The 14843-nt window shown below is 39.1% G+C and overlaps 1 protein-coding gene across 1 annotated transcript in view; it reads right to left on the bottom strand.

Annotated features, from left to right (window-relative positions):
- LOC115229624 (unconventional myosin-Ib-like) overlaps positions 1-14843 on the bottom strand; it is a 76422-nt gene that overhangs the window by 25827 nt on the left and 35752 nt on the right. Inside the window, exons 6-13 of the mRNA XM_029799950.2 lie at positions 14646-14752; positions 13947-14094; positions 12083-12201; positions 11278-11364; positions 6112-6177; positions 4766-4870; positions 3450-3512; positions 1182-1376 (exon numbers count right to left, since the gene is read on the bottom strand). Coding sequence (XP_029655810.2) covers positions 1182-1376; positions 3450-3512; positions 4766-4870; positions 6112-6177; positions 11278-11364; positions 12083-12201; positions 13947-14094; positions 14646-14752 — 890 coding nt within the window. The remainder of the gene's footprint in view (positions 1-1181; positions 1377-3449; positions 3513-4765; positions 4871-6111; positions 6178-11277; positions 11365-12082; positions 12202-13946; positions 14095-14645; positions 14753-14843) is intronic.

Genomic DNA, 14843 nt, shown 5'->3' with positions numbered 1-14843 from the left:
ATTTCATAAACCCCCAAAAATATGACAGGCAAAGTTGATTCTTTTGAACTCATAATGTAAGGAGCAGGAAGAAATATTTGCCAAGGTCTCCAAAAACGGTTAGCAGAATGAGGAGATCAGTTTGTGGTCAGCAACCTGGTTTCAGTGGTTCTAATATAATGGACTCCATTTTAAAGACAGCCAGTGGTCAACTGATTAAATCTACAAATACAGGAATGGTCCTTCTATTGGCCTTCCACAGAGATTTCCTACCAAATTTTCCTCAGAAAAATTTAGTTGATATTCAGTGAAGCATATTTAATCCTTTAACATTTAAACTAGCCATATCCGACCCAAATATTCTTATGATCTGGCCTTTCACACTTACCCAACAATGTCATTTTAAAAATACACAACGAAATCATTGAATTCATGAAGATACATGATTAATTCAAAACAACGTGAATAAATTAGCATTACATTTGACAGAATAACCTGAATGCTAAAGAGTTAAATTATGGTCTGTTTTAGAAAAGGAAGAGACTATGAGTGGATCCAGGAGACTTTAGTTCTCTTGTACTCTCATACTTGTTCCAGTCATTTGACTGCGGCCATGCTGGAGCACCGCCTTTAGTTGAGCAAATTGACCCCAGGACTTATTCTTTGTAAGCCTGGTACTTATTCTATCGGTCTCTTTTGCCGAACTGCTAAGTTACTGGGAAGTAAACACATCAGCATCGGTTGTCAAGCAATGTTGGGGGTGGGGACAAACACAGACACACAAATATATACACACACACACACACACACATATATATATATATATATGATGAGCTTCTTTCAGTTTCCGTCTACCAAATTCACTCACAAGGCTTTGGTCAACCCAAGGCTATAGTAGAAGACACTTGCCCAGGGTGCCACGCAGTGGGACTGAACCCAGAACCATGTGGTTGGTAAGCAAGCTACTTACCAACACAGCCACTCCTGTGTCTGGAAACAAACTTTAAACAAAAAGGGACAAGCTGGAATACCTTTTTTCCCCCCCTGATGAATCTGAGGTGAGCTGAGGGTGTTAAACAAGAACAGCAACAACAGGAAGATAAATATAAAATGAGATGAGAAATGAAAGGAGAGGAAGATAGGAATTATGCAATGAGGAGGAGAAGAAGAAGAAGATCAATTATAAATATTGTGTTACTTACTGCGCCTGCGTAATGTTTGAGGCGAAAAGATTCATGAGGCAACGTTCTGTCAGACATGCTTTTTTTACAGCCGCGACTTTCGTAATGAGGATGTTCTGAACAAATGGAGTCAAGTTTTGCAAGGAATGTTAAATCTGTGACGGTTCCTGGTCGAAGGCACTCTTCATCAAGCATCGCTAAAACTCCTACATTGTTCTGAAACAGAATATATAAATATATAAAGTTAATCCAAACAAGAAAACACAGAAAAAAAGAGAAAAAAACACAGCAATGCAGGACGTGGAACAATTAAAGTATTATTGACGCTCAGGAAAGAAGGGAAGGAGGGTTTAACGTTTCGAGCGGAGCTCTTCGTCGTAAACAAGGAGAAGGAAAGATCCCAAGGAGGGAAGACAGAGGAGAAAATATTTGAGCTGGTGGTGCTCAAGAGATCACATGTTGAAAAGCATATATATATATATATATATATATATATACATATCTTTTGAATTTGTTTTTATGAGAAATGTTTTGAACAGGCAAACAAAGCTCCTATTCCATTATGTCGGCTGCAGTCTAATGATGCTGACCGGTGAACCAGTTTTCGGGGGTTGCACCGAGCTGTGCCGATATGATGTAGGATAAATTTATAGTTTCCATCCAAAGATTATTGTTATTTGTATATTTATACATATATATGTGTATAGTAAACAAAAGCCAATATATAGTTCAAAACATCACTACAAATATTTCGATAGTGCAGTTTATCCTGAGTATCAGTCCATTGCACAATATATTAACTGATCCACACACACACACAAACACGCTATTGGTGAACATTTGTGTTTGCCAAGAATAAAAAAAAACACTCAATACATGAAACAGAGTATATTTTGTTAAAATTTGTAATTTCTTGAATTGTTACTCAGAGTTAAATGTACGAAAAAAGTTAAGAATTATGTCAATATATAAGTAAAAATATGTTTCCCAATACCTTTACTTAAATATATTGTTGAAGTAGCTCTGTCTTTCTGATGCCTCAATAATCAAACGTGAAACTAAGCTTCAACTTGTAATAGTAGCAATGATCCTTTCTACAATAGGCATAAGGCCTGAAATTTTGCAGGAAAGGGCTAATCAATTACATCGATCCTGATGCTCAATTGATACCTGTTTCATTGACCCTGGAAGGTTGAAAGGCAAAGTGGACCACAGCAGAATTTGAACTCAGAACATATATGATGGGCGAAATGTCACAACACACTTTGCCCAGTGTTGCACAAGACCAGCAATTTCAACGGCGGGGGCAAGTTGATTACATCGACCCCAGTATTCAACTGGTACTTATTTTTTAAAAAAATGATTGTTTCAAATGTTGCACAAGGCCAGCAATTTTAAGGGGGATATTCTAGATATTCTGCCAGCTAGTGGCTTTTTCTATCCGAAAGGAATTTTCTACCCAATATTTACATGCTATTACTTATAGCTTTATGGGTGCTGTGAGATCCGCTGTTCCAAAACACAAATCTTTTTTATCTTTCATCTTTTTTACAATTTTCAGTCATTAGACTGGCCATGCTGGGGCACTGCCCGGAAGAATATTTAGTTGAATCAATTAACCCCTGTACTAATTTTCCCTTTTTAAAGCCTGGTACTAATGATATCAGCCTCTTTTGTCAAACCACTACGTTATGGGGTCATAAACGTACTACTATCAGTTGTCAAGTAGAGGTAGGATACATATACAGATGCACATGCATTTATATATATACAATGGGCTTCTTTCAATTTCCGTCTACTAAATCCACTCACAAGGCTTTGATTGACACAAAACAATAGTAGAAGACACTTGCCCAAGTGGCCACACAGTGGGATTGATCCCAGAACCATGTGGTTGGGAAGTAAGCCAAGCCTGCACCTATATGATTTTCTGTTCTCTCAAAAGTGTATAAAATTCTTATGACATGAAAAATATATATCATCCTCATCGTTTGACGTCCACCTTCCATGCTGGCATATGTATGTGTATGTGTGTGCATGTGTGTGTGTGTATATATAAAAACATATATATATATATGTGTGTGTGTGTGTATATGAGAAAGACAGAGAGAAAGTAACACACAGTCTACATAACCAGTCATAGAAACATTCAGATGTGAGAAAAACGACATAGACACACACACACATACATTCTCATATAACCAAAAGCATGAACACATATAAACATATACTCTCTCACACACACACACACACACACACACACACAAACTGACAATTGTCATTACCTACCTTTTCAATTAATTCACATATCACAGCATTGTTGAAATAATCCACGTGGATCCATTCAATTCCCTGAAAAAAAATGGGTCAGAAAAATATTAGGTTATTTCACATGAAATGTCGTATTTGAAAGGTAACAATAAAATGTTTCAGAAGTGTTAGAGAACTGATTTATTTAATCAAAGTACGATCCATGTTCATTTATGACATTTACCTGACGTTTCTCTATGTCATATATTCCATCCTTAAAGTCGACCTCGGAGGAATTTGACGTAATTTCAAATACGACAAATAGTAAAGAAATAGGATTTGACGTAAGGACAGGCAAACGGATTAAGTCGATTACATCGACTCCAGTGTATAACTGGTACTTAATTTATCGACCCCAAAAGGATGAAAGGCAAAGTCGACCTCGGCGGAATTTGAACACAGAACGTAACGGCAGACGAAATACGGTTACGCATTTCACCTGGCGTGCTAACGTTTCTGCCATTTCGCCACCTTTGCAGGTTTCTGTTAATTTTATTGCATAAACACAGTTCCTTATTTGTTATACTTTTACATAACATAAACACATTGGGTCATAGCAGACCACATGTCCACGGCATGAAGTGGGGGAAGAAATGTGTAATTTTATCATAAAGCCTATACACCACATGGGGATGGGTAAACATGTAGAAACAGTAAACATTTACTAGCCACATAGTAGAAACATGTTGAATCATTTGGCTCCATGATATGAATACTATGTGTTTTTAGAGGAAAATACATTGGTTACTATCTATTGTTGCTGTTGTTGTTGTCTTGTTAAGTTTCTGCTTGAAAAGACAGACAAACAGGCAGAACTGCATCACACATGGAGGATGTTAAAAACAATGACCAGTCACTTAATGTAGCATACCACGAAGAGTAATTACAGTAGTAATAGGTGATGGTGGTGGTTGTGGTGATGATTATAATGGTATGGGTATTGGTGATATCGATGATAATGGTGGTGGTTGAAGTGATAATGATGGTGATAGTAGTGGTGGTATTAATGAAAGTGATAGTGGTGATGTGGTGGTGGTGGTAGTGGTGGGTGTTATCATGATGATGATGAAGATGAGTTGCGGTGATGTCAGTGATGGTAATAATGATGTTGGTGGTGTTGATATTGTTAATGATGATGATGATGATAGTATTTAACACTTGCAATTAAAATTAACAATTAGATAATGCCAAACTATCTTGTATTTAATTATGAATATTATTGCTACATGGAAAGACAAAAGTCTCAGCAAACTCCAAGACACCAAAAATTGGTAAGGAATCTAACACATTCTTACCTCCTTCACATATTCTTCTTGTTCTTCTTTTAAGGTTAATTCAATAAAAATTTGTTGTAATTTCTCATTACAGTAATTAATGATAAACTGTTCAAAACTATTGTTCTGTGAAAACGAAGATTGGAAAAGATTAAGAAATGAAAATCAGGAAATTACAGAAGAAGCAAGAAAAAATAGTTAACTTGGTAATGTCTTGAACAGTCATGAGAGAAGGCATGTGACTTAGTAGCTAGGATATTCAGCTTATGATCATAAGGTCTGGAGTTCAATTCCTGCTGGTGTTTCTTGTCCTTAAGCAAGACACTTTATTTCACATTGCTCCAGTCCACTCAGCTGGAGCAATGAGAAATAAAGTAATTCAAAGGGTCAGACTTGTCATGCTGAATCTCTCAGAGAACTACATTAAAGATACATGTGTTTGTGGAGTGATGGCCACTTGCATGTTAATTTTATGAGCAGGCTGGTCTGTTGATCAAATCATCTAGAACACTCATCGTCACAACTGATGGAGAACCAAACTGTGGCAGCTATGGGTGGGAAACTTTTATATAAAGCAGGGTACATGAGACATAGTTCATCATCAGGCAGGCTCACACTAAAGAAAAAGTCTAAGCAATTGTTTTCTTTTTTGGCAGGCCACTGAGAAAGTTCCATGGGCCAAGTTGGCACATGACTGGTATAACAAGATAAAAATGTTAACTGCCTCCTTTTTTCCCTATGAAGACGAGACCAAGGCAATGCAGTTACTTGAGCTCTCAACATGACACCACCCACCTATCCTATCTCTTCAATTCTGGCATAATTGATGCCTTACTTTAGACATGCCCACATCACATGACTGGTATAACAAAATAAGAGTGTTAACTGCCCCTTACTTCCATTATGAAGAGAAGGCTAAAGCAATGAAGCCCAGGGCACCCTCCACTCATCTCTATCTACCATGCCAGAGAGAAGCTCTTTAACTCTGGCTTAGTTGATGTCTTTCTTCAGTTGTGCCCACATCTAATCGCCATGTATGGTGTTCCCAGTAGACAAGGTCAGGATGTCATATGTTGGGATGTCACATGTCACACATAATCCTCAGATATCTTGATAGTATATCTTTTGTGTCACCAATGACAGAACAGCAGAAAGGTCAATGCTCAGGATTTACATCCACTGGACATCTAAGACCAGATGGACAATCCTGCTGTGACATCCCTCTCAGGATTTATTCAGGTTCTACTTCATAATACAGTACAAATGTAACGGTAGAAATGGACAACAAAGGTTTTGGCATAGATCAACAGGGAAGGCATAATATAGCGCCAGGAATGACATACAAATCATGTTCAAAAGTAACTCACCTCAAAAACTTCAAAACCATATATGTCTAACACACCCATCACTTTTGTTTTGTTTTTTTTCTTCACCTGAAACAGAAAAACAAAATCAAGAAAATGTTATCATATGGACTACACATATTTATAAAACATTGTTTGTATCCAGACTTTAGAATAAATAAATGCCATCTCTGGACAGTGTGGGGGATAAGTAACAGAGCTGGAGACAGGAAGGGCATCTAGTGCTGTGGCCGTGTACTATGTTGTTTTAGTTTTCCTCTCACCTGTTTGAATGTGTGGGGATGTCTTCTCAAGAAGTGCACACTGCTAGTTCATCGGGCATCAGTGGAATGCAAAAGCCTACTGCTTTCCATAAAGTGCCAGGCATTATATGGAGTAACTGCTGTGGATGGTGGGTACAGACCGACTTGAGAGCTGCGAATCGTTATGGGCTCGGATTTTCCAGGGCCGCCGAGAGTGCAATGTATAATATGATCCCCAGCAGACTAAATGGAAAAGGTGTTACCCTGGAGGATGGTGAGGGAGATACACTGGCACAGTCACTATGACTCACAGGGCTCACACTTGCAGACAGCCATTTCCACTCTGAGAACAGTGAGCAGGGATAGGGTCTGGGGTCTGAGAACTGGAGGTCCCCATTGCCAACGGTCCTCTGTCATCTCCTTAATGAAGTCAATAATCCTGAGATTAGCCTCCATCACTTGGTCCTCTTTTTCCCCAGTCTCTTTCTTACACACATTCCAGCCCCTATCAGGACCCTAAAAATCATTATGCAAATGGCATCAACCACCCACATTACATATCCATACCACCACAATCGCCTCAAATCCCACTCTGTATCTGATTCCACTCAGCTCCTCCACCGCCACTGCCACCCACAACTATTTTAACTCCTCTCTCTGATACATTACATGAACGAACTAATCATTGTTTTTAACAACCTCCATGTGGGATGTAGTTCTGTCTGTTTGTCCACCTGCTTGTCTTTTCCAGCAGAACTTTGGAAACCTAACAAAACAAACACCACCACCACCAACAACTGTAGATAGCGACTAATGTGCTTTCCTAAATCTAAAAAACCCCAACATTTCAAAACCATCACAGCATGCCAGCTTTAGTTCTCTCCATCACGTTCACATCACCTACATTCACTGTCCATGTTTTACTAATATGGAAGCACTCCGTCGGTTACGACGACGAGGGTTCCGGTTGATCCGATCAACGGAATAGCCTGCTTGTGAAATTAACGTGTAAGTGGCTGAGCACTCCACAGACACGTGCACCCTTAACGTAGTTCTCGGGGATATTCAGCGTGACACAGAGAGTGACAAGGCTGGCCCCTTGAAATACAGGTACAACAGAAACAGGAAGTAAGAGTGAGAGAAAGTTGTGGTGAAAAAGTACAGCAGGGATCACCACCATCCCCTGCCGGAGCCTCGTGGAGCTTTTAGGTGTTTTCACTCAATAAGCATTCACAACGCCCGGTCTGGGAATCGAAACCGCGATCCTATGACCGCGAGTCTGCTGCCCTAACCACTGGGCCATTGCACCTCCACTTTACTAATATACAATATTGCACTCATCACTCCTGCACCATACACTCCGCCCTTCAAAGAGAAAGAGAGAGAGAGAATTCCTTTATTGTCAGCACAGGATGTAGCCCTCTCATACACATGTGCACATGTATTCATTCATACATACATACGTAGGCGTAGGAGTGGCTGTGTGGTAAGTAGCCTGCTTACCAATCACATGGCTCTGGGTTCAGTCCCACTGTGTGGCACCTTGGGCAAGTGTCTTCTACTATAGCTTCGGGCTGACCAAAGCCTTGTGAGTGGATTTGGTAGACGGAAACTGAAAGAATCCCATCGTATATATGTATATATATCTGTGTGTATGTATGTATGTGTGTATATATGTTTGTGTGTCTGTGTTTGTCCCCCCAATATCTATTTCTTTACTACCCACAAGGGGCTAAACACAGAGGGGACAAACAAGGACAGACAAAGGGATGAAGTCGATTATATCGACCCCAGTGCGTAACTGGTACTTAATTTATCGACTCCGAAAGGATGAAAGGCAAAGTCAACCTCGGCGGAATTTGAACCCAGGACGTAACGGCAGATGAAGTACGGCCACGCATTTCACCCAGCGCGCTAACGTTTCTGCCAGCTCGCCCCCAATATCGCTTGATAACTGATGCTGGTGTGTTTACGTCCCCGTAACTTAGCAGTTCAGCAAAAGAGACCGATGGAACAAGTACTAGGCTTACAAGGAATAAGACCTGGGGTTGATTTGCTCGACTAAAAAGGCAGTGCTCCAGCATGGCCACAGTCAAATGACTGAAACAAGTAAAAGAGTATATCAATATACATGCATATATACAATATGATGTTATAGTGACACACAGTATGTGTGTGAATCAACTGGTTTTCTTTGTGGACTGCTGACTTAAAATGCCAGAGATATGTTCCGTGGAAGTTGACCACGGCTAACAATAACAACACCAGCACCTTTGCCACCACCTCTAACAACAACAACAACAACAACAACAACAACAACAACAACAACATGAATACTTGCTTATCTGCAATCTTCAGAAGAAAGTTCAGTAATATACTAGCTCTGATACTCTATGAAGAATGTAGTGAAGTGTGAAAGCATTACACAGCAGAGTTCACCGATTCCTTAACTTGCACACAGACAAATTCTTCACAGTTCAACTATTTCGCTTTCTATAGAAATCATTCAAACTCTAAAGAATAAAAGATACTTCTATGTGTGTGTGTGTGTGTGTGTGTGTGTGTGTGTACACACACACAAAGAAAGAATGAAAGAGAACTTTTTTTGGTTAGATAACCTGATGGATTCTCAGAGGAATTTTTTCATAAGTTCAAGTAAAGGTCATATATACCTTCATATACAGATATATATATATATGTACACACAATATTTGTGTGTGTGTGTGTGTGTGTGTGTGTGGTGAGAGAGATAGAGAGAGACTTCTATAGAAATATTTCATATTATCCAGAATTCTATCTAACATTTGCTCATATTTTTGATTAAGAAAAATGCCTAAATTCAAAAACTTGTGTATCTTTCTAATAATCAATTATTTTTTAGTTTTTTACCCTGTGTTCTTAAAACATGACAGATTTGTGATACAACCAGTATCACCACTGCATCTGTGTGTATCTTTATGAGTATGCCTGTGTCTATATGTGTATGTGTATGAGTACATATATATATATAGGGAGAGTTTACGAAAAAAAAACAAAAGACGAAGACAGGTGGTGTACAAAACAAAGAGATGTATTAGTATAATGCTAAGGAATAGAAAAAGTCTTTTATGTTTCGAGCCTATGCTCTTCTACAGAAAGGAACAAAGAAAAAACAAGGAGAGGAAAAAAAGACACACACACATTAAATGATGATTACATATAGTCGCCATGATAGATCGTTAGCCACTACACACACTTTTTTTCTCTCCTTGTTTATTCTGTCTCCTTTTATGTAGAAGAGCGTAGGCTCAAAATGTAAAAGACTTTTTCTATTCCTGAGTGTTATACTAATACATCTGTTTGTTTTGTACACCACCTGTCTTCGTCTTTTGTTTTTTTCGTAAACTCTCCCCATATATACATATATATATATATATATATATATAGTTAATCCAAACATGAACAAATACAACAATGCAAGGATGTGGAACAAGTATAGTGTTATTGGACGTGTGTGTGTGTGTGTTAAACTGTTAATCCTTACATATCTTTGCTCTCTCTCTCTCTCTCTCTCTCTCTCTCTCTGTTTTTTCATTCTCTCTCTACTTTGTTTCCTCTCATCCCTTTCTGTCAAAGAGCATAGGCTCAAAATGTCAAAGACTTTCCCATTCTACCTAAGCATCAAAACTAATACACCTACTTGTTATTCCCTCATCCGGCTTTATCTTTTGTTTTCTGTAAATTTGAATTTTATAAGTATAAATATATATAAATATATATAATCACCATCAGTGTTTTAATGTCCACATGTCTATGCTCGCCTGCATCAGGAGGAATTTGTTATTTTTATTCGTTTTAGACATTGCACTATGGCCAAGCTGGGGCACTGCCTCGAAGGATTTTAGTCAAACAAGTTGACCCCAGTACTTATTTTTTAAAATAAAAACCTGGTGCTTATTCTATCGGTCTCTTATGTTGAACCACCAACTTATAGGAATGTAAACAAACCAACACTCGTTGTCAAGTGGTCGTGGGGAAAAAAAAAACAGAAACATAAAGACACACACTGACATATATGATAGACTTCTTTCAGTTTCCGTCTACCAAATCCACTCACCATGCTTTGGCCAGCTCAAGACTATTGTAGGAGACACTTGCCCAAGGTGCCACGCAGTGGGACTGAACCCGGAACCATGTGGTTCGTAAGCAAGCTACTTACCACACAGCCACTCCTACGCCTATATCTCTCCATCAGTGTGTGTGTTTGTATATGGAGGATCCTTTGTGGGGCAGATTTAATTTGGACACAGACTGCATTAGAATTACCTCTCTGGGTCATGTGATACTTGTTCATATGCTAATGTATCCGGGTGTTGACTGCTGTCTTTTGTCATTTATTGTTTCAATCATTAGACTATGGCCATGCTGGGGCAACACCTTGAAGAATTTTTCATCAAACAAATCAACTCCAGTGCTCACATATCTTTTTTAAAGCCTTTTGTCTTACATCTGTCCCCACATCTGCACCAGATTTATCTTACATCTGCATTAGATTTCTCTCATATCTGTACCAGATCTGTCACACATACATTCCAGACCAGTCACATCTGTGTTTGATCTATTTTGTATCTGTACCATATCTGTCTCACAACTGTACCAAATATCTCACATCTACACTATATCTGTCTCACATCTGCACTAGATCTGTCTCACATCTGCACTAGATCTGTCTTTCATTTGAACCAGATCTGTCTTATAGATCTGTACGAGACTGCCACCTGTACTAGGCTCTTGAAGTTTATTCTCATCATTACTCGTGCTGTCCATCACCGATTTCTTCAAAATCTATCTTTCATTCCCACATGGAGACAATCTCACCATTTGTGGAATTATTCCCAAAATGGTGAGATGGAAAATAACAACATTGAAATTCTCAAAGACAACTTACCCTTATACCATCGTTGATTCTCTGCACCAACCATGAAAACATTCGACTATAAATGGCTTTTGATAAAGCATCTCTGGCATAGGCGGACTGTAAGGGAAGAGACAAAGGTAACATGGGTTAGTGGTGGTGGTGGTGGTGGATGACTGTGAGGATGGTGGTGACGGCAATGGTTGTAATGGCAGTGATGGTGATTATAGTGATGATTATGGTGGTGATGGTGAGTGTGGTAGGAGTCGGTTGAATATAGTAGTAGTGATGATGATGCTGATGAAGATAATAGTTGTGATGGTGAATGTGGTCATGGTAGTAGCGGGAGGTGTAAATTGGTGGTTGTGTTCATAAACAGTGATGATGGTGTCACTGTAGTAGTGGTATATGTAGTAGTAACGGTGCTAGTTGTAGTAGTAGTAGTAGTAGTAACAGTTGTATGAGGTTGTAATTATAGTGATGGGCAGAGTAGCAATAATGGTCTAAGAAACGATGATTGCAGTAATAGCGCAGGAGTAGTAATGTTGATGATAGCAGTGGTGTTGGTAATAGTATAATGGTATACTATTACCTACCATATAAATGGTAGGTAATTAGTGGAAATATAAGTGGTGGTGGCAGAGTTAGTGATGGGGTGGTAGGGATAGTGTAGGTGGTGGTGATAATAACAGTGGTAATGTTGTAGTTGAAGGATCAGCAGTAGTAGTAGTAATGTAAGTGTTAGTGGTGTCATAAGTAATAGTAGTAGTTATAGTATAGGAGGTAGTGGTGGTTGTGGTTGATGTGCAGGTGGTTGTAATATTCAAGAAATACTTACATCAGCTGTACTTAAGTCAGTTTTTAACTTCTCTCCACGGGCCTCGACAGTGCGTTGGGTTAAGGCAGTCTTCAACTCTTCATAGGAGCAACCTAACAACTCGGCAATCTCCTGGGCCTCTGCAAGTGACACACAACTCATTAGAACATTACAGAACAGGAGTAGGTAAAGGCTACCACCCTGGGGCATCTCAGATATGGAGGTACACAAATTGTAAGATAATGACAAAATTGGGGATGTGGCAAGGTAATATAGTGGCACTTTGGAGGCGCTTGGCTTAGTGGTTAGAGTGTCAGCATCATGATTGAAAGATTGTGGTTTCGATTCCTGGACTGGGTGGTGCATTGTGTTCTTGAGCAAAACACTTCATTTCACGTTGCTCCAGTCCACTCAGCTGGCAAAAATGAGTAACACTGCAATGGACTGGCATCCCGTCCAGCTGGGGAACATATACACCATTGAAACCGGGAAACCGGGCCCATGAGCCTGCCTAGGCTTTAAAAAGGGCGCATTTATTTTATTTATTATTTATAAACGACTTAGGGGGAAAGCAAATGGAGAAGATTTTCTGTAGGGGTATATATAAGATTGCATCAATTCTATGGTCTTTGCATAGGGGTATATAATAGCCGGTCAGACCTACTGAGTTTACATTGAGGTGTGAAAGCATGTGACCAAGTGGTTAGGATATTTGGCTAATGATCTTAAGGTCATGAGTTCAATACCGGACAGTGTGTTGTGACCTTGGGACTTTATTTCATGTTGCCCCAGTCCACTCAGCTGATAAAAATGAGTTGTGCCTGTATTTCAAAAGGCCAGCTTTGTTAAACAATGCCAAAGCTAAAAGGAATTTGGTGCAGCCCTGCTGCTCAATAAATCCTGTCAATCTATTTCTTTATTACCCACAAGGGGCTAAACATAGAGGGGACAAACAAGGACAGACATAGGTATTAAGTTGATTACATTGACCCCAGTGCGTAACTGGTACTTAATTTATCGTCCCCGAAAGGATGAAAGGCAAAGTTGACCTCGGCGGAATTTGAACTCACAACGTTGCAACAGGTGAAATACCGCTAAGCATTTCGCCCGGCCTGCTAACGATTCTGCCAGCTCGCCGCCCTGTCAATCTGTCCAACCCATGCCAGCATGGAAAATAGACATTAAATGATAATGATATAAAAGCCATTCATTGATCATCATCATCATCATCATTTTATGTGAATTTATGGATGCTCACCAGACAACTTTGTGACACATCATTTTGGAATCTTATCCACAACAGAAACTATTTATCAAATGAATATTTGTCTTACATCTGTCCCACATCTGCACCAGATTTGTCTTACATCTGCATTAGATTTCTCTCATATCTGTACCAGATCTGTCACACATACATACCAGACCAGTCACATCTGTACCAGATGTATCTCATCTGTGTTTGATCTATTTTGTACCTGTACCATATCTGTCTCACAACTGTACCAAATCTCTCATATCTGTACCAGATCTGTCACACATACATACCAGACCAGTCACATCTGTACCAGATGTATCTCATCTGTGTTTGATCTATTTTGTATCTGTACCATATCTGTCTCACAACTGTACCAAATCTCTCACTTTTGTACCAGATCCATAATAGAAAAACAGAGCAAACCCAACCAGCTTTGTCTTTCTGTTTAACCTAGAGTGTGGGCTGAGTGTGGTTTATTGCACCACCAACAGAACATTAAACATGTTGTCCCAAGCAGAAAATAAAAGCAGCCCAAACATGATGTGAGTGTGAGTGATGATTATGAGTGTGAGTGATGCTTATGAGTGTGAGGTTTTGGTGTAATAATCTCGAATGAAGGGCAGTACTTACCATACTCATTCACTAAGACACAACCATTGGTGCCATCTACGTTACTTCGATGGTGAAACTCTAAATTTCCCAACTTTAAAACACTGGAAACTAATTGAAACACGGCAAAGATTTCCTGGATTTGGAAACCAATTACTTCCATTCCATTCTGAAATGTTTAGAAATAAGATTTAGAAAGATTACATGGGTGGGGTGTAATTACAGGTAGAAAGAAGGAATGCCTGTGTCTATGGATAATAGACATACAGACTACAGGTGTAATTACAGGTAGAAAGAAGGAATGCCTGTGTCTATGGATAATAGATATACAGACTACAGGTGTAATGTTGAAAATTAAGGAGTGGAGAGCAAGAGAGCTAAAGAAAAAAAGAGAGAGATAACACAAGTTGATTAATAATGGTTTCGAATTTTGGCATAAGACCAGCAATTTCAGGGCAGGGTGTAACTTGATTAAATCAACCCCAGTGCTCAACTGGTTTTTATTTTATCAACCCCAAAAGGATGAAAAGTAAAGTCAACCTCAGCAGAATTTGAACTCAGAATGTGACAATAGATGAAATACTGCTAAGCATCCAATCTGGTATGTTAACGATTCTGCCAGCTTGTCACCTTCACAGGTCGATTAATAGCGACAATGCATTCAGCAATGATAAAGAAGCACATGCTCTTAGAAAAGATGGACCATGCTACAGCACCTACCTTGACAGCATAGAAGTTCTCCTTATCATCGATGGTTCCAACCCGGACACAGCCACTGGTCTTCAGAAAATTGTAATTCTCAGCATTTCTAGAAATTTTTAAAGATTCTAAATTTGGAGAAAAAGAAATCAAAATAATACAATGAAGAATAGTGGTAGTAGTAGTTGGGCAGGTAATATTTATAAATTTACTACAATT

Source organism: Octopus sinensis, unplaced genomic scaffold (assembly GCF_006345805.1).
Source record: "Octopus sinensis unplaced genomic scaffold, ASM634580v1 Contig13275, whole genome shotgun sequence".
NCBI lineage: Eukaryota > Metazoa > Mollusca > Cephalopoda > Octopoda > Octopodidae > Octopus > Octopus sinensis.
This window is presented reverse-complemented; position numbering and strand designations above follow the sequence as displayed.